The sequence below is a fragment of the Leptinotarsa decemlineata genome, unplaced genomic scaffold (assembly GCF_025532065.1).
Source record: "Leptinotarsa decemlineata unplaced genomic scaffold, Ldec_3_MD MMD2_tig00078422_RagTag_RagTag, whole genome shotgun sequence".
NCBI classification, from domain to species: domain Eukaryota; kingdom Metazoa; phylum Arthropoda; class Insecta; order Coleoptera; family Chrysomelidae; genus Leptinotarsa; species Leptinotarsa decemlineata.
In genome coordinates, this window is record NW_027412747.1 from 3,135,781 (window position 1) to 3,162,086 (window position 26,306).

The window sequence follows — 26,306 nt, forward strand, 5'->3', positions numbered from 1 at the left end:
TTGAACATCTACTCGAACATCAATAGTTTTTTTTTTTTCATGAGAAAGAAAGTTTTTGGCTTTCTACTACTCCATCTTGATACAAAAAAATATAACCCCTTCAATTCTTTTTCGTATTCTACATTTCATTACGTTTTGCATTACATTTTAGTTTTTGAATGCATTTTATCTAATTTCGGTAACCACATGATCTCAATTTATTGCAATAAACTTGAAGGCGATAACATTTTTGGATAGACAATGAAGAGACCTTTCAAACGATATATCACAAACCTATACTTCCTATTTAAAAAATTGGGGGATGCACCTGTCATTCGAAGGGGGTTAAAGGTAGAGAATTTTTACGTTGAAGAATGTCAAATTATAATTTACATTCGACGTGGTTCGGGATTTTTCTTTTATTATGTAGAATAACCGAAATAATGAATTTATTCCATTTGGCTTTTACACACTGTATACAAACGTAGTAAACGCATTAGCATTGTTGGAATTCATTTATGGCAAAATTTATTCATTTTTTCACGTGTTTCAACTGAGAACTGAAATAAATACAATCTAATGAAATTGGTGTTCTTATTTGCAACACAAAACACTACCTACCTCCTCCATTGCATGATCATTCTCTTCATCGTTCTCGTTCATCCCCATTGCCGTAGATAAAATCAAATCCCTTTTTCTTCTCCGAGCCTGATCTATGTAGTCTCCGAAATTAACGCTTGGCTTCGAATAGTGGCGAGCCCTCATATCGATAGCTTCCTGTTTGGAATCGCCTATATGATCAAACTCTACGTTTACCTTCTGCAGAATCTTTGGCCCTTTGGGACCCAAGGCCTTCAGCCTTCGCAAGATGTCGCTGAGGATTTCCTGCGATGAATTATTGGGCTCCGGAGCCTCGATGTGCATATTCTGGCTTTCGCCCTTGGCTATGGTGGAGTTCCTGTGCGTGTGGGACTTTCCCGAAAGTTTTTTCCTGTACGTCGCTGATTTGACGTGAAGGGCGTCTAGGATCTGTTTCAGGTCCTTGGTGTCGGAGATCTCACTATTGTCCTCTGCATAGGCCAGGTGGTGGGACCTGCTCGCGTTCCGGTGGATCGGGCTTAGGAATTCCACTTCCGGTCGGTGGCGCCTCATCAACTCCGGGTCGTTGGCCGGAGCTTCGTCGTTGTCTGATTTCGTGCTATTGGGAGGTCGGTTTTCATGGATGTCGACGTAGACGCCTTCGCGTACCGCCTCCATGAGCTCGTCCAGCTCTTCGGAGGAGTCGTCACCTATGTAGGCACATTCATGGAGATGCTTGTGGCCACGGATTACTATTAGAGATGCTCCAGGCCACCTATAAAACACGATTCATTTATTGAAAATATTTCTCGAGACAAACGAATTGGGAATTATGAAGAGAATATGCAGTTCTTAGACGAAAGCGTCCTGTACCATTTTGTACCATTCCTGTACCATTACCAAGAGGTAATGACAGTGAAAAATTCTCACATCGGCAAACTCCACTCCAAAAATTATTTACCTCTATTCATTACACGTGAACTGGGAAGCTACGGACTTCCAAATTTAGAGTGTCTACAAAATAAAATGGTGCTATAGAAATGTAGGCTTTCACGGCTGGCGTCAATGTATTGGTTGGTTTCCGGGTTTTGCCGTGGTCTTCTTCGGTTTTATTCTCCAAACGTTTCGACTGCAACTGCGGCAGTCATCTTCAGTGGCGTGGTTAAGGTACTCTTTAAAATGCTGATTTTTCGCGCACTTTCTCTAATGGCGGATTCGCACGTACTATCCGCGCGATTTGATTGACTTGGCTTCATTTTGGCGTTTTTCAATGATGTATGCCAGATCTTTGGTAGATACGTCCTTTCTTCTTTTGTGTTGAAGTTCTCTTGGTGTTTGTGTACTTCTATGGCTTCTAAATACATTCCTGTTGAATAATGATCCGATGTTACTAGCCTCTCGGTGTTTCCGAACAGGATCTCGTGTTTCTTTGGTTATAATCTCTAAACATTTCGACTACAACTGCGGAAGATTAATGGGCTCATGGCAGAATCTTCCAGGATTTGCGTTTATTCATCCTCCGAAGCTTGATACCAAACAGTTGTTGGACTACAGTAGGGATGAACCACGATGTCTAACAGGCCTTCTTACAGGTCACTGTCGTTTGAATCATCATATGCTGTCGGAAGACAGCGTGTGTAGCTTCTGTTTGGAAAATGATGAAACACCAGAGCACATACTTTGTGCTTGCCCCGTTGGGGACCGAATCAGGTTTTAAAAGTTCGTCAGAACCGTACTCTTACCATCTGACCTGAAAGACCACTCACCATACAAACTATTCGGGTTCGTTAAGAAGATGGGTTTATTTGGTCGAGTGTGAGCCACAAAAAACCGTTGCGGGTTCTCTGTATCTGTAGAGTAGGGAGGGTAAGTGTAAGCCCACAGCACTTAGGCCACTTGTGACCCATTGTACATCCTCCCGAGGAGTTGTTCTCCTAGGTCATCGTCCATCCTGTATTTTCCAGGAAGGTGGACAGGTCACTGGGAAACAGGACAGGTCACTGGGAGTCCGCAATTCTTGCGGGTTGCGGTAGAGGGTCGAATAGACCCACTCACTTTGGACCTAAACTAACCTAAGCTAGGTGTTTTATTTTGTCGTCGACGTACTTTTTTTCACATATTCTCAAAGCTCTGTTCACTAGGATGTTGATGACGGTTAGTTTCTGTTTTGGATGATGGTTGGAACCATTGAGTAGGTATCGATCTGTGTGTTTTTTTCCTGTACACCTTATGGCCTAGTTAATCAGCTTTCTTGATGACTGAAACATCAAGAAATGGGATTTGGAGGTTTTCTTCTAATTCCATGGTAAACTGGATTTTTGGATGAAAGCTATTCAGATGATTTAGGAAGTTCTGAAGTTCTTCTTTTCCATGCTCCCAAACAACGAAAGTGTCATCTACATACCTCAACCATTGCTTCTGTCGTTTTTCTGAGGTTTGAATGACTCTTTCTTCAAATTTTTCCATGTAGAAATTCGCCACTACTAAGTTAAGTGGACTGCCCATGGCGACTCCATCAACTTGTTCATAAAATGTTTTATTCCATTGGAAATAAGTTGTCGTTAGTGAATGTCGAAATAAGTTGATATCTTGTACAAAGATCTCCTCTGTGTAGCTGAGGGATTATTCGAGTGGTACATTTGTGAATGAGGAAACAATATCGAAGCTAACTAGAATGTCGTTTGGCTCCAAGGTGATGCCTTTCAAATGTTTGGTGAAGTCAGTGGATTCTGGGACGTACGTCTTAGTCTTCCCAAAATGTTCCTGATCTGAGATCAGCTAAAGACAGCAGATATCTACTCAAACCAGCAATGACATGTTACTGTGTATCGGTCAGATGAAAAAAAGCATTGGTGCCTGTCTAGTCGAGCACAAGCGGAGTTACCGATTGGGACAGACCGAGAAGTCTGCGGTCGCTGAACATTCACTGTCCGACGGGTGACACAATATGCTGTTTGATAATACCGAGAGGCTAATAACATAGAATCATGATTCAACAAGAATGTATTTAGAAGTCATATAAATACACAAACACCAAGAAAATTTCAACAGAGAAGAAGAGAGAACGTATCTACCAAAGATCTGACACACAGCATTTAAAACGGCCAAAATGAAGCCAAGTCAATCAAATCGCGCAGGAAGTACGCGCGAACTTACCATTACAGAAAAATCAGCATTATGAATGACACGGCAGAAATGTTGTTGACACTTCAAGAATAGTATTTCCACCACGCCACTGAAGATGACTGCCGCAGTTGCAGTCGAAACGTTGGGAGATTATAACCAAGACCACGGTTAAACCCGAAAACCAACAAATAAAAAATGCTGTTTGAGCCGGTAATGTCATCAGGAGTTTGTATCCCCTTCTCTGCATGGTACGGGACCATGTGTGAGCTTGAACTGGAGTATTCCTTCTCAAAGCAACTGCCGGCATGGCCAATGAATTTGATTACATTGAACGAGGACTACAACCCTGTCACCAATACATACGTTTCTGTTCCTTGATGTTTTGAATATTGTGTGAACGCTGAGCAATGGAACGAATTGTTGAAAAAATATTTTGAAGACAAAATAAAGCTTGCTGTCGAACAGTGAACACCGTTTCATTGATTTACGTCGTTACATTTCAGAAGTAGTGATATTTTTTCATTTTCATAATTCGTATGTTGAGTCATTGCACTGGAAAACGAGAATGATTGCGGAAGTGATAATGACTCGCCGAAGCGACGCGACGTCGCCGCTATAACCAAAATCATATGGAAAGAGGCACGGCGAAATCACGCAGTCAAAAATATTGTGCCCACATTTGACCCTAAAGTCGGTGATATAAATTCAAAGAATTAGCAGAACAAAATCGAACAACTCCCATCCATTCATCGCCGGTGCTATTTTACGAATTCATATTATTATTTCATGCAAAAAAAGCTTTCAGGAATTGCCAAACTCTTATATAATAGTCTTAGAGACTATAATAAGTCGTGGGAAAAGCAAAAAACTCAATTGTTGAGTGCCTTTCCATCGCATGAGAACTTCGTCGATAATTTGAAGCAGATGTTGGATATAAAAAAACAGAAAACTGAAACGATGTTGCACTACTATAACTCCAAATGTGTTTTATTGAGAACGTTTTATTGATCTGAACGCAAATTTCTGCATCATAGATGAACTTCCGCAGGAATATCAAGGTTCCGCAAAATCAGTAATCTTCAAAACACCTGAAGAACTTTTTCGAAGATTTTTGAGCAAACTGGGCCAACAAAACGTGAAAAATCTACAGAGACAGTTCAATCACATGTTTCATTTGTAAAAAGGGTGTGTATACGAATTGTGCTATGAAAATATTACTATGTATTTAGACGATATTTTGATACCTTCAAAAACAATCGAAAGAGCTCTTCATTCATTGAAAAATGTATTCAAAATATTGAAAAATTTTTACTTGAAACTGAATACAGCAATAGTTCTTGGTTACGCAATAGCCGGCAACGGATATACATCCAAGCCAGAACGAAATAACAGCTGTTTCAGAATTTCCTTTTCCTAAAAATCTTCACAAATCACGACAATTCTTGGGTCTTGATTGATATCACTTAAAATTTATTATAAAAAATTATATTATATAAAAATTCTTTGAAGTGACATAGGTGAAAGTCTAGTTCATCGTGGATACTCATAGCTGTTAACAAATAGTAAGTCATCTCAATGAGTCTGTTTACTGCATGTTCACATAAAAGAACCAAATAACAACAGATATTTTATCAATTCAACCTTGAATCAGAAGACCGGATCTCCATACCACCAATGGTCGATTTGTATTGTCTGGAATATCTGTAACATAACAATTTTGTGACATCCCTGCTAGTATTTTGAATAGTAGACAGACGATATTATATAATATTCGAAAAACATAGACAACAACAGATGAAAAATTAAGTGACAGAATATATTCGAAGCAATGTCGCTAAGATTGACAAGGTCTCAGAATATATCCCAGAACGCTTCTCAAAATGCAGTGAAGGTTCCGAAAACTACCTCACAAACAAAAAAATGTGTAATGAATACAAGCCGTATACCGAGTGACGAAGATGCATTTCTTAAACTGAATAAGGAAATAGAGCATTTGCGGATGGCACTGGAATTGAAGGATAGGGAAGATTCTGATAGGATAGAACACTACGAAAAAGAAATACAAATTCTAAAAAGAGATAATGAAGAGAAGGAAAAGTATATTAAAGAGAAGAAGCAAAGATTTTGAAGACGAAGTCTGTGAAGCAGAAGAGAGTTTTATACTCGAGTCCCAAAAATTCCAACAAACAATAAGTAAACTCAATGAAGAAATAAGCAAAATGAGAGAAAACACATATTTACTACAAGTAATAAATGAGGAAAACGAATCAAAAGTGAGGAAACTTGAAGAGGACATAAAAGAACTAACCGAAATGCGGAAAAATATGTTGACTTCTATCGAAGTTTTGACAAAGGAAAATGATTTATATTCCGATGAACTAAAGAAAATCAAGAATGAATTCCATATGTTCAAAATGGAATCACTTGAACAACAGAAACCCGAGAAAGTAAACGAAGGATATGGAAAGATAACAACGAAAAAAAAAGAAGAAATGAAGAAAAACCAGTACGAGGATAAAATCGAAAAAAAGTTGAAACTCAAAAATAAGTGTGATCAAGAAAAATATACCGCCAGAAAAGTACTTCTAGTGTGTGATCAATTCGGTTTGAAGATGGCATCAATGTTGCAGGCAAGACTACAAACTCCTCCGACAAAAATTAATATTAATATTCAAGCAATTGTCAAGCCAAATGCTCTCCTCAAAAATGTTATCGTAGATATAAGTAACTTAGCTAGGGATTTTACACTAAATGATTTTATAATAATAATTGCCGGTTCAAATGATTATAAAGCAAGAAAGCACCCTTCCTTCCGAGATTTGAATGAGAAAATTAAAAGTTGCGGCCATACAAATATAGTTTTGGCTGGTGTGCCATATGTCGAATCTCTTGGGAAGATCAACAATTTGATTAAAAAATTCAATGACAAACTGAGTAATTACGCTGCCAAATTGAACTGCTACATGGAAGGTCAAGTCTTATTCTTGAACACCAACGATTGTCGTTATAGCTTAAGGAAACGAGAGATAATTGATAATCTAATCGATTTAATTGCATTACAATCTAATTTTTCACCTAAGAACCTAATTTTTGTAAAACCGTCTGATAATTCCGAGCTCACTTGTATTGATGAGCAGTCTCTTGAGTTAGAGAGGGATCCATGCACTTCTCTTTCGGAAGAAACTGATTCTCAGAATTTTTTATATCCCAAATTATCCCAAATTCATCATCTGTAGCTTACCTTCCGAAATGCAAATTCCCGACACGACACCTCGCACCGACTGACTCGATGACTCACTGTAGTAACTCAAACTACAAGAGGAACGTACGTATCCTAAGCCTCAATATCCAGTGTTTATCGAATAAATTGAACCTTATTGAACCACTACTATACCAGTATGACCCAACATGTTTATGTTTTTGTGAACACTGGTTGACAAAAAATGAACAAATCGAAAACATCCATATTAACAATTATACCGTTGTAAGTAGCTTTCATAGGCGGCATCACATACATGGAGGCTCTATCATATTTGTAAGAAATGATCTAGTCTCGTATTCTGAATCAGTAGGATTTTTGAATAATTATTCCATTGAAAATATAATCGAATGCTCTGCAATATCAATCAATAAAAAATGTTGCGTGGTGAATATATATAGGCCACCAGGCGGTGATCTACAAATTTTTTATGATCAGCTATCCCAGCTACTAACGAAGGCATTCAGCTCTTTCACCTATTTGATGCTCTGTGGAGATCTTAACATCGATATGAAAGGAAGAAAAATTGAATCGAGAATCCTAACTGATATTTTCAGCTCCTTCGGAATGTCATCTATGATTGATAATTACACTAGAATATTTACTATCAATAACAAAACTAGTTTTTCATGTATTGATGTTGTTGTTACTAGTCACCCTGAACTAACCAAAGTAATTAACTTTGATCCAGGTCTATCTGACCATCACGCTCAAATAACTGATATTACTCTTCATATTGATATTGAGAATAAAATTGAAATAGAAAACCCGTACTATACCTACCGTAGCTTCGATGACGCCTCTGTAAATGAATTCTGTTTTCACCTTGAGAAGACAATGCGCAATATGCCATCCACTAACATGAGCAATGTAGATGAGACCTACAAACTCTTCTTAGGAAATTTTTTATGGTGCTTTGATTTAGCTTTCTCAAAAAAAAGGAAGGTAGCTAAAAATCGAAACTTTTCGGATAAAATAATCTTATCAGACAAATTGAAAAAGGACTTAATCTAAAACACTTAGACTGGTTAAGGAAAAGAACTGATGATATTGACATTAAAACTCACTATATAAAAATGAAAAAAGAAGTGGATGAAAATATTAAAAAAGAAAAACGCGAATTCTACGACAACAAAATAAAAAAATCCAGCAATAAATCCAAAGCAATCTGGACTATCACAAATAATTTTACAGGGAAATCCAAAAAACAGAAACAATTAAAAATCTCTTATGAAGGTCATTTAACCACGGATCCAAAGATTATCGCTGATCTATTTGGCAACTACCTATCCACTGTTATTGAAAAAAAAATGACTGAACATTTCGGAAATAATATATCGAAGTCGTGCACAACCTCCAACAGCATAAGTAATTCTCTTGTATTCATATCGGCCACTAAAGAGGAAGTTGAAGAAGTTATCGCTAACTTACCTAATAAAAAATCTACTGGATTAGATGAAATCCCAGTTGATATAATAAAAAAGTGTGCTTGTATTATATCACAATACCTTGCTGGCATTATAAACCTATCAGTGAATTCAGGCACTTTTCCTAGTGTTCTGAAATCGGCTGCCATCATTCCCATATTCAAAAAAGGTGATACGAGCAACATAGAGAACTACCGCCCAATTGCTCTCCTGTGCATATTTTCCAAAATAATTGAAAAAATCATTTGCAAAAGAATTACAGATTTCTTCACAAAGCATAAAATACTTACTGATTGCCAGCATGGTTTCCGCCCTGGGCTATCTACCGAAACAGCCATAACAGAACTTGTCCAACACATTAATGATCTGATGGACAAAAATGAGTATGTAGTTGTCATATCGTTTGACCTAACGCGGGCATTCGACACGGTTAATCGTAATTTCGTCTCCGAAAAAATCAACAACCTAGGTCTACGTGGCCCAGTGAACGACTGGATAACGTCCTTTCTTGAAGATCGGAAGATCATCGTGAGAATCGGTGAAACCAAATCGAAGGAATACGATTTAGATCTTGGAACACCGCAGGGAAGTGTCATGGGTCCCTTGATCTTCCTTACCTATGTCAATGACTTGCCTCATAACATAAAGGACGGTAGAGTTTTCATGTATGCTGATGACACCTCTATTGTGGTGTCTTACACTGATCGCCAAAGACTACAGCAGAAAACTGACTCAGTTTTGAAAGATTTTGCGGATTACTGTAAGCAGAATACACTAATAATGAATCAAAGTAAGACAGTAATAATTGAGTTTCACACAAAACATGGAATACCTTCTAATTTCACCTTCGAAGTCAATAATAATATTGTTGAAACCTCCACTTCATCTAAATTCTTAGGAACGCTCATAGATTGTAACCTAACATGGGAGGATCAAATACAAATAGTATGTAAAAAAATCAACAAAAGCTTTTATATTTTGGCAACACTAAGAAATATTTTGAACACAGATTCATTATTACAGGTTTACTATGCATTTGTGTATTCCGCAATTTCCTACAATATTATAGTATGGGGTCAGGCATCAGACATAACAAGAATTTTTGTTGCTCAGAAAAGAATTATAAGGCTTATCTTTAACATTAGTAGTCGCCAATCATGCAGACAGGTTTTCAAAACTAAACGGATCCTCACGGTTACATCAATTTATTTAATGAAACTATTATCATATATTTTCAATAACAAACATTCATTTCCCATTAATAGTGATTCACATTCTTACAATACCAGAAATAAAAATGATATCAAATTGAACAAGCCCAAACACTCCTATTACAAAAAATCTCCCATCAATGCAGGCTGCCGTTTTTGTAACTGTCTTCCGAAAGAAATAAAATACGTGGGATCCCTGGCGGTTTTTAAGTATAGACTTAGGGAACTCCTTATCAGAGAATGTTTCTATACTGTTGAGGAATTTGAATTATACTTTTCAATTTTGAGATGATATCGAAGTGTATTTTACATAGTCTATGTTAGTCATCATTGTACTTGTTTCGTCCTGTTTGTCAATTAAAACTTAATGACACTGTTTTTGACTTATCCTATCTATTGTTAACAATAGTTGAAAGGATTAATAAATATTTTATTTTATTTTTATTTTATTTTATAAAAAACCATGCACTCATAGAAATTGACTTCGGAAGAAGACTTCAATGAAATCAAGAAACGTCTCATGTCTAAACGATTACTTTATATTTATAATACAAATTTTGAAACAGAGTTGCATACGGAGGCCAGTAGTAAAGGAATAATTAGTATTTCACTACAAAAACATGAGGACTATTTCAAACCACTAAAGTACTACAGTCGAATGACTACTGAGGATGAAACATTTTACCATTCTCACGAACTAGAGACCCTTGCAATTGTGTCAACTAAAAGATTTCGTGTTTATTTTAGTGAAAATACATTTCGTTATTTTAATCAATTGTGCTACTGTACGAAACACGTAAACAACTTTATTTGATGTTTCAAAAATGAATTATTTTGATGACTGGATATTTTGTTTCGAACTCCAAGACCATATCTTGAAATATTTTTTCGAAAATCTCGAACAAAATTGCGTACTCTCGATCAGTGAATACCGTTTCACCCATTTACGTTTTTACACTACACAAGGATAAGCCAATAGATGTGGTACTCTTCAAGAACATTTAAGACCTCGGTTTATCAAAGAACCTAAATTTTGCCTTTCCGAACTCAAGTGGGCTCTGACTCAAGGTAGTCTTTATGGTCTGGCAGGATAAAGTGGTTACCATCTTGATCTGCCGTATAGTCAAGTGATGAGTGGAGAAAATTTTACTTTTGTTAGTCGAATATCGGGATGAGCATTAATTCAAATGAATGAGTGGTGCGGAATATTTGTTGATCAAATAATTAGACAATATTTGGAATAAATTTGACAGCTGCGACTTTTAAAATTTTTCATCCGATGACATCAGTGACATATTTGTGATGATTTTATTCATTTCAATGATGATTTATAGTCCTTCAGGTGAGTTGACATCGCCCTACCGTAAAGCAGATGTCTTTCAATTGTCCATGATGATAATTGTAGAATTTCCACAATGAATTTTATTCGAAACTCGTTTCGCTATCAAGTAGCTTCATCAGTTACTGCTACATCTAAGTATTCTACAATGTCTTTCACATTTTTTATGAATTTGTCGAAAATATAAATAATCTAACTTTTCGACTGTATTTTACCCAATTTTTGGATTCTCATTCATGAGAAAAAATAATATCGGTTTCATATTGATTCCTACAGACCTACACTTCTAAAAAATATGAAGAATAGCTGCTTCGCGCAACGAGTTGAATTTTCGGATTCGTATCCGAAACTTCAACTCGTGTTCCATATAAGAATTGGTTCCCCTGGAAACAAAAATTACGGTGTAACACACGCCAAGCTACAGTAGAGTCAAATTTTCGTTGGAACACTTTGTATTAACTTTATATTCAAAAGAATAATGACCCCAAAATATTTTGTGTACATTAAGATTGTTCGACCAAATTCATCCGTTCAATAATATCCAATAACCTCTGTTGAATTTTTGTAGTTTCATTTGTATATATGGGTGATAGGTGTCATTTAAATTGTTTAAATTGGTCTGTAGTAATAAAAATCATCCGATGTTACATACCTGACACATGTAGACACAGTCACTGATGTTCCCTTCAAAAGATAAAAACCCCAGTACTCTTTGGTATCGTCCTCTAGATCCAACTCCCTCATCATAGAAAGGGGCTTCTTCGTGGCCAAAATTTGAGGGTTGTTTGACATCAGAAATGCGTTGAAAGTAGCGTTAACTTTCACTAGTTGTCTCTGAAAATTGATATTGGTACAATCAGACAAAAATATAAGACGTCTAAAGCGTAGACAGAAAATAATATTTTTTTGTCGTGTTGGACTGAATTTTAAAATTCAACAAAAATTATATTGTAGAAATTGATTTTTGTCTGGCTGACGAAGGCGAAAAGCCAAGTTTTTTCGTCATCGATAGTTCTTCCTTAAGAAGATATGTTCATGGTCAATGATGCTTGAAGTAGTTATTCAAAGATATTTTGAGTCTAACAACGCATTCATGGTTCAGCTCAGCTGATGTTTTGTCTGCTGTTAGATTAATTTTCAGCTCTGCTTTTTATCCAAGTATACTACTGGTGTCCAAATGGTGGAAGGATTGACTTTAGAAACAAAGTAATGATTGGCTTGCCCAACTGAAAACGAGACGGAGAAATGTGTTTTATTTATACCTTCTACAATATAAAAATTCTCAGGAGTAGAAAAAGCAAACTTTTTAGTTCACCTCGATAAGTTTCTGAGTAGTTTCAAAGTATTTTTCACAAAGATAACTGTTATATCCATCAGTAATTTGCCATAATTGATAATTCTGACCGCCAAAAAAGATCTATGAAATTATACAGATACTTATCTTCACGTTTTTGTTGGTTAAAATCTGTCTCTGTCTTTAGAATTACAAGAAATCCAATGAATCTTGCAGTTTTTTCATGTGTTTGTTTGATTTCCAAAATGTGCGTTGTGCTTCAATAAAATCACTTTCCTTGTCACAGTATATAACTAAAAGACATCCTCTCTTTGCAACAAACCTTCTAATTGCCCAAAGAAAAATAGCTGAAACCAACTCAAAAGATAGAGTAACAGAAAAGGTTTCTTATTTCTTCGAATCTTGACAAAAAACACATTTCATTAAAACAGTTCGGATGGTTTTTATTCTCTGTAAGAACCCAAAATTGTTTCCTGAGAATGCTCAACATGCTAATTCTTTACGTATGTTTTGAAAGTGGGACAATAGAAATACAAAATTCTGAATAAATGTTTTCCACTCCCTTTCACGAAGGGACATGGGAATATTAACCTCTCATCATAAACTCCATCAAAACTTCCAAACTATACACATTTTATGAGATGCCTTCTAGGTTCAAAGAATTCTTCTGTCGATAGTATACCTGTTCTTCTTTTATTTCTTCTTAGGCAATTGGGAATCAATTTCCAAATAAATCCCATCATGGTAACAATTTTTTTATGATTTGGAAAATATTCATTGAAACAGTTGAAAGCGGATAATTTTTCTGAATTTGATAAGGATGAAGCTATTATCCTTTCCAAATCAACCTCATCTTTGCATCGGTCATTCTTTAGTTATCTCAACCAAAATTATTGTTTTTTCAACTACATCTTTGCCTATATCTCTGAAACATCCACACATCTATCCTTCTAAAGAGTCGACGCTGGTGACAGTTTTCGATGTAGTAATATTTTTCAGTCTCAAAATAACCCAATTAGAATATGGCAAACAAGAATTTTGAGACTTTGCTGATAAGCCTTGAAAATGGAAATTCATAACGCGACCTACATTATCTGATAAGTCAAAAGTGAACACTATCGAGGAGAGATACACACGTATGAAAAAATGAATATTTCTAAATAAATTTCGAAATATTATTTTCTCCCAACTACATACATAGAAGGCTCTGGTAAACGTCTGCCGAAAAACATCTGTCTGAAAACACTCCAACTGAGATGATTTTCATCTCAATCAGATTCATACCGTTCTTCAAACACTAATTCAAGAAAGGTTAATTCTTCATTATGGCCAAAATACCAAGCATTCAAAAAATTCAGCAAAATATTATTAGAAGGAGACGTGATAAGTTTTATTTTTGACAAAATTCATTATATAAAAACAAAAAAAATATGTTATCATTTTCAACTTCCTTTTTTTTTATCACACAGTAATTCTAAAATTTATAATTTTATGTTATAAATATAATTTCTAATAAAGTTCGCAAAAATAACGTGAACTCGCATGTCTGTTTGAAAATCTGTTTAAAATCTGTTTTTCCGTTAAGCAGCTGTCGCACCCCTACGAACGACAACCCTCAGAATTCGAAACTTGTGCGAGGTAGGGATTAACGAGGTCTTACCTTTTAACGTGTGATTCCTAACACGGGAACGTTTAAATATTGATTATTTTTCATGATACGTAGGGAGTCAGAAGCCAAAAATGCCCAGACTCAATTTAAACATTGCTCCGAATAAGAGTGCGAGGACATAATACGTGCTCATGGGTTTGAGTGAGATATCTATGTGACACATTAAAAAAGACATTTTTTTCTTTTTCAATCCTGACTCGGAAAGGCACAATTTTGAGCCGATAACATATAAAAAAATCAGACTTTTTTTTTCATTATTGGAACAGGACGATCATTGTCCTGTGTCAAAGTTGGCTGGTTGATAGTAATTTCGTAACTAACTTTATTTCGACATGCTGGACATAATTATGAGGAAAATAATGCATAGTGAGCGTCTATGTGTGAAGAGTGGGCCAAATTGGACGCTTTTTAAAGGGAAACTCCTCTTTTCAAACTAGATAGATGATAACTGATAGCTGTGTCTCAGGGTCGAATTTTGTGACAAACTCAATGGTGAAAACCGCATACCCATATATAATATAAAAAGTTGCTGTGAATTTTTTCCTGTCAAAAATGTCCTGTTTCTATAAAAATATTTCCAAAGCACTTTTTACCTAGAATTGAATTGTGTATAAAAATATTTTTTTCAAATGAGATATCATAAGTTATTGATGGAAAACTATTTTTTAATGAGACATCCTGTAAATTCCTGCATATTTCAATAGAACTTGAAATTAACTTTCCAAAAATGTAGCACACACGATGTTTTGCTAGAGTCATTTCTGAAATACTGAATTTTTAGGTTTTTTCAAGTAGACTTTGATCAAGTAGGCTTTCGACGATGCGGCGATAAAACAGAATACAAATCTTTATTGGTAGCTGTTAAGCAATAAAGACGTTTTTCAATTAGTGGTTTTTGTTCAATGTAAAAACACTTACGCAATAAAGTATGAACATTATGAAAAATCGGCTATGATAGTCTGTTTCATACAAACCGGAGAAAATGCAGAAGCAACAAGCAATTCGTATCACGAGAGGTATCCAGAGAGAAGACAACCTAATTTATGGTGGTCAATTTGAAAAAAGACCAAAATTATATGAATCAAATAGGGATAAAAAGTTGGAAGAAATAGTGGTTTTAGGAGATGTTGAAAATAATCACAAAACGTCAACGCAAAATTTGAAAATATCAACAGGTCTACCAAGAACTAACGTTAAGAGAATTTAGAAAAAACACATACAGGACCAGAAGAGTTTATCAATTCAGACCAGGAGACTTTGAACGCCGCATGGCTTTTTGCCAGTGGTTCCTGGAAAGTTGTAAGTAATCAAGTGCGTGATTTTTCGTTAATTGTATTTGGACAGACGAAGGTTATGTGAGAAGTGCTGGCATTTTCAATCGCTACAATTGTTACACTGGGGCACAACAAAATCGTTATTCTATTGTGGAGCAAAGAAGTCAAGAAAGATTTGGATTTAGTATGTGGGCAGGTATTTTCGAAGGTGGAATTATCGTCACGTTCATTTTTAATGGAACTCTCTTATCTCAGAGACATTTAGAAATTTTAAGGCGAACTATTGAATATTTTCAACAAGACGCGGCATCGCTTCACAACACTACAATTGTCTTCAATTTTTTGGCTGCAAATTTTAGTAATAATTGGATAGCCAACCAACGTTCGACGGCCATATCACCCGACCTAACTCCCATGGACTTTTACCTTTGGGGAAAGTTGAAAATCTTATTCTTAAATCGCCGACACATTCTAGATTCGAATTGGAAGCGGTACTGATGCAAAGTTTTGCTTCTCTCATTCCTATTGAGCTGATTAATCCGGCAAAAAACGTTCAGGAAAGGTGTCGCCTATGTGTAGGAGAAGCTGGTATACATTCCAAACACCTCTTGTCCGAAGAAATATATTTCATTGTTTGTTCTTTATCATTATTATTATTGTTGAAGTTTCACTTATTAGTAGTAAATATAGTATAAATTGTTATCAGTTTTATTAAAATTGAGTGTTTCAATTACTGTTGTGAAAAGCTTTCTCAAGATTTGATAGCTACAACTGAACAATTCCTTTCTGTTTTATCGCCGCGTCGTCCAAAGCCTATTTGATCAAAGCGTGCGTTTCAAAGTCTACATGAAAAAACCTAAAAGTACTGTATTTGAAAGATAACTATAGCAAAACACCAAGTGGCTACATTTCTGTAAAGTCAATTTTAAGCTCTATTGAATTATGCAGGAATATACAGGGTGTCCCATTAAAAAAAATTTCCCATCAATAACTATTTATATCTTTTAGGGATGAATGGTCGAGGTCATTCATGTGCTTATAATATTTATATATCCAAAATCTATGAAACATAATGGTTCTCACCCATTAGTGAGTAGTGTACCTTATTTAGATGCCAAATAATATGTGAAAAGACTCATCAGAACAAAATGAATTGTTTTTTTTGTCTTAAAAATATGCAAAATACTTTTATGTAAAAAACATTGTATTCAAGTCTTTAGATGATGTTTGATGTTTGAAAGGTATCTAAATGTGATAAACAATAAATTTCCTAGTAACTTGCGAATTGTGTTACCGTTTTCATACATTAATAATTGATACTTGACCTCGATGAAAACTGAAATGATCAAGTGATATTATCTAAAATCCATGGAATTTGGGATCAGCATAGACATGGATTCAGCAAACTGATATATATCTACGATCTACGACACAGATTGTACTAAAGTTGTTAGATTCGTGTGCGTGCGGGTTACGGGAAAAGACCTGCGATAGACTGCGTGACTTCCTCTCTATCGAAGTGGCGCACACAAGTTAGTTAATTGGGTGATTAGTTTAATCAACAAGTTCAAAAACATGAAAAATACAGATAAAGGTCCTAAAAATATGAGCGATAGCTTATTCGATTCGGAATCACCTCTAGAAAAATGTTTTTGAAGGATTTTAGTGCAGGTAAAAAATTGTAATTGTTATTAACAAAATAAGATTCAAAAAAATGATATTTAGTTTTCGTTAATAACTCAAAAAGTATTAATATGTAAGCAATTTTCAAAAAAACTCGTTAAAGAGGAGGAAATTTCCGGTAAAGAGTTCCGACTCCCGAAACTCCATCTCCATTATTTATAATTTTAATTTGACGTTGAAAATAGGGTTTCGCGCTGCCGCTAAAAAGAGTTTATCAAAAGAAATAATTTTTTTATAACATAAAATGTCATTTTAAAAATTTGAAAAAATCTAGTATCTTCTTAACTCTTGAATGAATCGACTCCCGTAGAAAAAAAATTATGAAAGCAGATATATATATATAGAAAAGTGCTAAAAAAATTTTTATGTCACTTTTTTATATATAGCTGATAAAAATAAAAAATTTAAGGCACTTCTTCATATATAGCTGTTTCTATAATTTTTTTCTGCTTCAGAAAAGAAATATATCGTTGGTCAATATTTGTTTATAACAAATTGTTAAACTAATAAACAATTTAACGATGAATTAAAAAAAAATTCCTTGCCAAACTATTCAAAAGTGTAAATTATGCTTTTCAAAAGCAGAATTATTTCTTAACTAATTATTTAAACAACTGAAATAGAAAAAAATTGATTTTAAACAATTAAAAATTAAAATTAAGAACAAACATTTTTTTTCAATCATAATTATCTCTAGACAACAAAATAACAGGAAAATTATAAAAATTCATATCCTATGTTAATAACTGTCATTGTTTAATGTGAAAATAGACAGAGCTAAATATCAATTGAAAAAAAATGTTCATTAACAATTTTTAGATATTTCATTTTGCAATAGTTATAAAAAATCATAATTAACAAAAAATGTTTATGAAATGTTTTATGTTATAAAAAAATTATTTCTTTTAATGAACTCTCTTTAGCGGCAGCGCGCGCATGCCGTAACAACTGCGTGGAACCCTATTTTCAACGTCAAATTAAAATTATAATTAATGGAAATAGAATTTCGAAAGTTAGGACTTTTTATCGGAAATTTCCTCCTCTTTAATGAGCTTTTTTCAAAATTGCTTAAATATTAATATTTTTTGAGTTATTAACGAAAAACTAAATACCATTTTTTTCAAATCTTACTTTGTTGATAACAATTGTAATTTTTTACCTGCACCAAAATCCTTCAAAAACTTTTTCTAGGAGTGATTCCGAATCGAATGAGCTATCGCTTATATTTTAAGGACCTTTATCTCTATTTTTCATGTTTTTGAACATGTTGATTAGACTAGATGACTAGATGATAAATCACTTCATGTTTGTGGTAACTTCCGAGATAGATATGATATTTATATTAAATATATAGTTTGTTCGATTGATAACCTATTCATTTTGTAGAAATTAATTTTGAATATAGGATAAAAACATACTTTTGTCTGATTTCTACTGAGTTTATCAGATTTGTTTCGACCGGTTTTGGTTTGTTAGACCATTCTCAAATTACTTGATTATGGCCGCAGTTACAAAATGGCGGATTTCATATTGTTTCATAACGACCTCAATATGGGTATCAAATGACAGGGCTTGACTAATAAAATAGTAGTACACTTTGAAAAAGATACAAATTCAAGAAGGTCGCAGCTACAAAATGACGGATTACATATTACCTTGTGATACTGAAGCACTAAATGAACTGAACAGAATGAGAAGAATTGAGTGATGAAATTAGAAAATAAAAACTTAAAAATAAAATTAGTGAAAAAAAATATTTTTAACGATTATATTGAAAAGAAAAAATAATATTGATGTAGATGATGTACTAAAAACTAAAAAATAATTCTAAAGGTCCTAGGTAACAGTTATTAAACCACTCTCCTCAGCAATCTACGGTATTCATCTGATGAAAAATAATGAAATCATTGGGCGTAGTATTCACATACTCGTTATTTACCCAAGTAACGTTGCGGCCAACGATTTTATTATTATTAGGATCTTCCGAATAATTTTTTAGTTTTCAGTACAATATCTACATCATTATTATTTTTTGTTTTCAATAAAACCGTTTAACATTATTTCTATTTATTTTATTTTCAAGTTTTCAGTTTACTATTCCGTAACTAATTCTTCTCATCCTTGTGATGTACTGTTTGGAACCTTTGGTGTAGTAATGAATATTACTGGAGTTTTTTCCCAACACCAATCGTTATTTTTACACCTCGACACGTGTTTCGATCACCAAATGATCATCTTCAAGAGGAAGATAAAACTAAAAACTACTCAAAACTAAAGCTACTTATACTAATCAGGTACATCATACAGGTAGGTAATCAGTAATACCACCCATACAAGTGTACCACCCTAAATTAATTTTACAATTGGCCTTTCTATTATTTTACAATATGTCCTTATGTATATTTAAATGTTACAGCTATATATAGAATAATTTTCAGCTATATAAAATTAGTTTCACAATATTGCCTATCTAAATTATTTACAATGTGTCTTTTTGTAGTAATCAGTAAACCCAACAATATTATTTCAACAAGCTATATAGTATGCTATTTGGTATTGGTCCATTATCGTTATTCATAATATTATTATGTTTACTTATTTCTACACTCTCATAGGCATCTAGTTGCCTGTTGTTGTTAACTTGTCTAACTAATCTTAAAGAACTGAAGTCTATGGAATGGTTTTGTTGCAAGATATGATGGACGACTGCTGATTTTTCAGGTCTTCCATATTTTAAGTGTGCTATGTGTTCCTTATATCTCACTTTAATAGATCTTTTTGTCTGTCCATAATATTTTGCATCGCAGACCTTAGATTCAATTTCGTAAATTCCAGACTTTTCCGAATTCTCGACTTTGTCTTTTGGACTTTCCAAAAGGCTCTGCAGTGTATGACTTGTTTTAAAAACCACCTTCATACCTAGTTCCTTGAAAATCTTTCCAAAGTTCTTCGTATATTGGTGGTATGGAACTGAGATGTATTTATCTTGGTTTTTGTCCTTTCTGAAAGTCGAGATTTCGTTCATTCTTAACCTAAACTTCTTTTTCCTAATTATGCCATCTACAATACCCCTCGGGAAACCGTTAGTAGCTGCTATTTTCTGTATTGTACGTTTTTCTTTTGTGAACCTATCATGTGTTAGAGGGAATGTCAAAAGACGATGCACCAAAAAATTCAACTCAGCACGTTTGTGCTGTCCACAGTGATGTGAACTGTCAAGAATATACCTGTACGTGCTTGTTTCTTTTCTAAATATATCGTATTCTAACCCTCCTTTGCTCCTCAAGAAATGGTAGTTGTCCCTTATTTTCTAATTGTAATGAGGAGCAAAGGAGGGTTAGAATACGATATATTTAAAAAAAAGCACGTACAGGTATATTCCTGACAGTTCACATCACTGTGGACAGCACAAACGTGCTGGGTTGAATTTTTTGGTGCATCGTCTTTTGACTTTCCCTCTAACACATGATAGGTTCACATAGCACACTTAAAATATGGAAGACCTGAAAAATCAGCAGTCGCCCATCATATTTTGCAACAAAACCATTCCATAGACTTCAGTTCTTTAAGATTAGTTAGACAAGTTAACAACAACAGGCAACTAGATGCCTATGAGAGTGTAGAAATGAGTAAACATAATAATATTATGAATAACGATAACGGACCAATACCAAATAGCATACTATATAGCTTGTTGAAATAATATTGTTGGGTTTACTGATTACTACAAAAAGACACATTGTAAATATATTTAGATAGGCAATATTGTGAAACTAATTTTATATAGCTGAAAATTGTTCTATATATAGCTGTAACATTTAAACATACAGAAGGACATATTGTAAAATAATAGGAAGGTCAATTGTAAAATTAATTTAGGGTGGTACACTTGTATGGGTGGTATTTCTGATTACCTACCTGTATGATGTACCTGATTAGTATAAGTAGCTTTAGTTTTAAGTAGTTTTTAGTTTTATCTTCCTCTTGAAGATGATCACTTGGTGATCGAAACACGTGTCGAGGTGTAAAAATAACGATTTGGTGTTGGGAAAAAACTCCAGTAATATTATTCTCATTCTGTTTAGTTCATTTAGTGCCTAAGTATTACAAGGTAATATGTAATCCGCCGTTTTCTAGCTGCAGCCATCTTGAATTTGCATCTTTTTCAAATTGTACTACTAATCTATTAGTCGAGCCCTGTCATTATACACACATATTAAGGTAGTTGTGAAACAATATGTAATCCGCCATTTTGCACCTGCAACCATCTTGGATTTACAATGATACAGAATCTTCATGTTAGCACAACACTCCCGAATGGTATTTTCTAAATGTTTTTTGTTTGCAAATGGTATGTGCTTATACAATTTTTATTTCAGATAACCCCATAGAAAAAAGTCAATCGATGATTTTGGTGGCCTGATTTATAATAAACTTTCTCTAAAAAAATATGGTTCAATTATTTGGGTATGTAATAACTCACAGCACACATCTCTTTTAAATGAATATTGGTCACGGAATTCTATTACAACATTCGGATTATTGTTGGGCCACCAGCAACAATTTTGGAAACTAATTGTTCTGTTCGTCGTGAAAGTTGCCTCGCCTGTCCATAAAATCCTGTAGGGAAATACGACATTATTTTCTCTCTCACCTTGGAACCAAAATGAAAATCCTACTCGAATATAGAAATATCTTTCTTTAAGAGTGTGTTTGCTTATAGGGATGGAATTTATTTTTGTGCAAAATTCTTCTCACAGTTTCTCTGCCAACCCCTGTATCTTCACTAATACTCCTAATATTAGTTTTTCCATTTTCAACAAAGCTCAAACAAACATTGACTTGTTCTTCATTATACTTTATTGGATTATGTGGTTTATTGAAACGATTGTCCACAGAGCCAGTTCCTTTCAATCTTTTCAATATACTTCCCACGGTACCTACTAAAGTGGATATTTCTTGCTGGATGCCGGTGATTGAAAATGCAAACAACATCTGAATATGGCACATTCTGTTCACATAAAAGAACAATTTTCACTTTGTCTTGTGTGGATAACATTGTACTTAAACAAAACTTATTTGTGAATTATAAATGTACGAAAATATGTACATAAAACAAATCCATTCATTAAACCCAATAATTTGACGTTAAGCAATACTAAAATTTTGTTTCAAAAGCCTACTAAGGAAAAATTTTATTTCAATTTTATCGGTACCAACATGTTGCATTAGTCGTGTAATGTTTCAAATCACGAAATTTTATATCATGTTCCGTACAAATCGCTAGAACGAAAGTCTTTAGGATAATTAAGACATTGTAGGTCAATGTTTAGTTTACATAAAAGTATGAGATTTCGGGGCAGTTTGTAACTGAATTATTGGTCAAAAAAATAATCAAATAATTCTCGGCATGAGCCAGTGATCCAGGAGCTACAAAAGCTCTGTTATGATATCTTATGGACATTTATGGGATTATTTACGAAAATTCCTGAGTTACAAATGGACAATAGAATTAGTATATCTTGAGGAAACTGTGCGCTATCTGGGAACATGAATCTGGCCCTTCAGAAAAAACGGATTAGCAAAAACCCCTGAAAATTAGAAAGATTTCCTAGATTGAACCGCTAGTTACAGCAATGACAATAATGAGCAAACCTGCCTATCAAAACCGAAAGTTTATGTGATCTTTTGGATACAGAAAAAAAGGTGAAACAGTACGAAACAAGATTAAATTGAATCCGGTTATTATGATATGTTTGAGAGAAAACTTCAGCAGTGTCCACTTCTGGATAAGATAACCAAAGCATCAGCTCAGGGCGCCACGATGCAGAAGTCCCAGACCAACAAAAAATCTAATGAGAGGCGCGAAATTGGATTTGTTGAAGAATCACTTCAATTATTTTTGAATGATTGGAGCACCAAATTTATGTGTATCACCCGGTTCGCCAAAAGCGGTAGGGAATCGACTTCTGCAACAACAGAAGTAGGGTGCTGATGATAGTTCTGGACCTCCCTGTCACCAGCATAACCCCACCAAATTAGACTATGAAACTCCTTCTCTACTATCCGCCCATGACTTATCCTTGAGTTGCATATGCCGTCATGTGACCTTGAGTCACGTCATGACCTTGAAATCCCCTTTTAACCATCCGCCTATGATTCGACTTCTGGAGACGCGACGATCAGATCACCTTATGTCGCACGTCACATGACCTCATAAATTACAGTCGATTCTCTATCATAAATTACAGCCGATTCTCTATCACTAATAACGTCGCGTCGCATAGCGTATGACCTTGAGTGTGTGTGTGCAGTTTCAGTTTGAGCGTTCGACACCGGCCACTACTATACACTTGAACGCCTCAGTGAGCAGATGTCTATCTCGAAACGTTCAGTCCGTAAGGAGACCCAATGATGAGAGGACGTACTGGAAGTCTTGGTAGGCTCTCGACCGTCTGCCAGGACGGTCTGCTGAAGGTCTTTTCAATACTTGCGTCGCATTCTGCCGATAGTTTGCCAGCTAACGCTAGTTGCACACACAACGATTTTGGACGGCCGACTTTGTACTGGTCGTCAAAATTCCAATAGTGAACCACATGTGGGAACGGGACCTGGCACACAAGCCGACCGGTGATCGTCGGCGGTAAAATACCGGTGAGCAGCCGTCCACTGCCACTGTATCGCCGGCAGTACCGGGAAGTAGTGGCGTACATGACTAAATACACTCTTGCATACTCACCGGTTTTTTACCGACCATTCCAGTCTCGAATGCTCGGTGAAATTGTAGTTACTACGTATTAACTTCGTTTTGGTAGTGCGTACTAATTACGACAACAAAGCAACTGATTGTGTGACCGATAAGAATCCGGTGAGTGTGCAAGCACCCGCTACCAATAAAATATCGGCCGATTTTATACTGGCCGTCCAAAATCGGTGTGTGTGTGCGCATAAAGGCGTTCTTGATAGCGAGGTATCTGGCGTACTAGATTCAGTGTCGAAACATTTAACCCTTGTCTTTCGTTGTGAGAAATTGTCGATGGCTGTTATTCATCACTTGTGCACAGAAGTGCTCTGTATTCAACTCCAACAGTACATGAATACCTCCGGACCCAAGGACAATCAGGTAAGACTAAATTTTCTTATAGGTTATTCTGTGTATGCAATCCGTTCTTAAGGTCACCCTTCGATACAATAACACTTCTTCATGAGATTTTTCAAGGAACTGGCGGTTCCCTGAATGTCCTTTCAATATCATTGTGATGTCATAGTGTTAGGATGGAAGCGAAAAACTGGTAACCTTTGAATAAAATGTGTCTTTAATAGCATGTTGTTTGAAACATGTGTCGAGGTGTTGAAATAACGGTTTGGTGTTAGGGAAAAACATCAGTAAAATTCATTACCAAACCGAAGGTTCCAAACAGTGCATCACAAGTATCTCAAGAAAGTTGATAAAAAAGTTGATGCTAAGGACAGTCAGATGCAAAATGGTATAGTCTGACCTTGACGCAAAAATTGAGACAGATCAATGATTACAAAAAAATACTGAAGGTAATTTACTCAGTACGATGTTTACTCAAACTCCTTATGATTTCCAGAGAAGAATATTGGACTCGAAGGACCGAAATGTTTCATATTTGATATCACCTATTTTATTAAACTGGTGGACGGTATATCGTAAGAGTACAGAAATCATTTGACAACTCAAAAATGAGGTTGCTAGAGGTGAAATGTCCTCTAGTGCTGGACGTAGGGACCCAGGGCTACTGAACATTCAATCTAAATGATTCAAAACAACCAATAACTCGAAGTTTCATCAACAGAAAGTAATTGGTTTGAGGAATTCAAACATTTTGTAAGGAAGTATTGTAAGTGTCAAAGTTTTTTATCAAAAGTTCAACAGATCAACGAATCGAAGCATGCGATCGCGAGAAGGTGCTATTTTGTGAGTTTTTTTCGGAAGTAAATTACTGAAAAAATAGATGTCTCCAATATTGAATAGATGTATCTCCAAAAGTTGCCCAGAGCACCAAATTTTGACCTCAGATTCGTAATCAACAAATAAGAATACGTATGTTTGGATTTATTTTTCTTCAAAAACTAGTAGGAAGGTGTAAAACGAAACATTATTTCCGCAATGAAAACAATATAATGTTGCGGTAAGTAATTTAAACAAAGTAAATTCGAACCATCTGGAATGGAACTCTTATTAGTGATTTCATTTATTTGCCATACTTTGTTATTTCCAGAGCATCTGTAAGTCTACTCTAAGTTAATGACAATTTGTTATACCAACCTGACACCACGTCGTCGAAACCTTGCTGTCCAGCATTCTCATATCTGATACTGCAAGAGGATACAATTGAAGACCATACACTCGGTATCGCATGTACAGGGGCACACTGAGAAGCACGCATGGTAGTAGGATTCCCAGAAAACAGAGCCGGGCTACTTTTAAGGGTAGTCTGGACGATTCCTTTCTGGTATTTCTTTTATATATGCTTGATTTTTTCAGCGGATACTCTGTAACAGATGAAAAAGTCAGTGTACTGCTAGGAATTGCATCTTTAATTGGGTGTCGTACCCTGATATGGAAAATAAACTATATTTTACGCTATATTCAACTTTTCATTACCATTCCGCTCGAAGTCTTTGAAAGTATACTGACTGTATTGATGTTATACTTGTGAATCACTGCTTTTCTCATTTCCTTTTTATAAGAGTGCTCTGATTTTAGATGTATGCGAAAACGTTCGTATACACTCCACTGAAATGAATGATTACGAACCGCGTCCGTCAACTAGTCTAGACTTATCTGCACACTGCACTGCACAGTGTACACTTTGAAAAAGCTAATGTTTAGCGAAACATGTTGTGATATATTTTTTCATTAAAGTTTGTGGAGACCAAATCGTTTAGGTGTAGTTTGTGAAATTATCTGCACATGACTGATTAAATATAGATGTGACATATTCCTTTAAAATCGGCGTTTCAATTATTTATATAGCTAAGAAAAACTCAACATCCATAAAGTTGAAAGTCAAAATTAAAACGAATGTATATTCATTTTGTCGAAATACGATCTCGTGGAGGAGAAGGCCCCTTTCGTAATATTCTATTATATTCGTAGTTGTTTCTAAAATACTTTTTTGTATAATTAAATGTTTATATGGAATTGGCTGAGGGTTTTTTCTTTCAAATTGTGTCTGAAAATATATTCTATGCATGAACTACACATCTTCGTAAATAGTTTAATTGTAAATACTTCATTTTCTTTCTTACTTTGTAAGTTTTCCACATTTTTTGTTCAGAAATGGACAAGTAGAAAGCAAAAAGTTTCCTTCCGAAAAATTATTCCCACCTAAAAATTTACTACTTCAAATTTAAACAAGATTTCTATGACTGGAAATAATTCCAATGAGCGAATGAATGTCATTACATACTGCAATCGTGACATGAATGGATTTAA

At 34.9% G+C, this 26,306-nt stretch overlaps 1 protein-coding gene across 3 annotated transcripts in view; it reads right to left on the bottom strand.

Moving 5' to 3' along the window:
• Positions 1-26,306, bottom strand: part of LOC111504309 (uncharacterized) — a 130,716-nt gene that overhangs the window by 92,549 nt on the left and 11,861 nt on the right. For all 3 annotated transcript variants that reach the window (XM_074186050.1, XM_074186049.1, XM_074186051.1), the window contains exons 2-4: positions 25,134-25,360; positions 11,573-11,754; positions 601-1,333 (exon numbers count right to left, since the gene is read on the bottom strand). In XM_074186050.1, the coding sequence (XP_074042151.1) occupies positions 601-1,333; positions 11,573-11,754; positions 25,134-25,360 (1,142 nt within the window). The remainder of the gene's footprint in view (positions 1-600; positions 1,334-11,572; positions 11,755-25,133; positions 25,361-26,306) is intronic.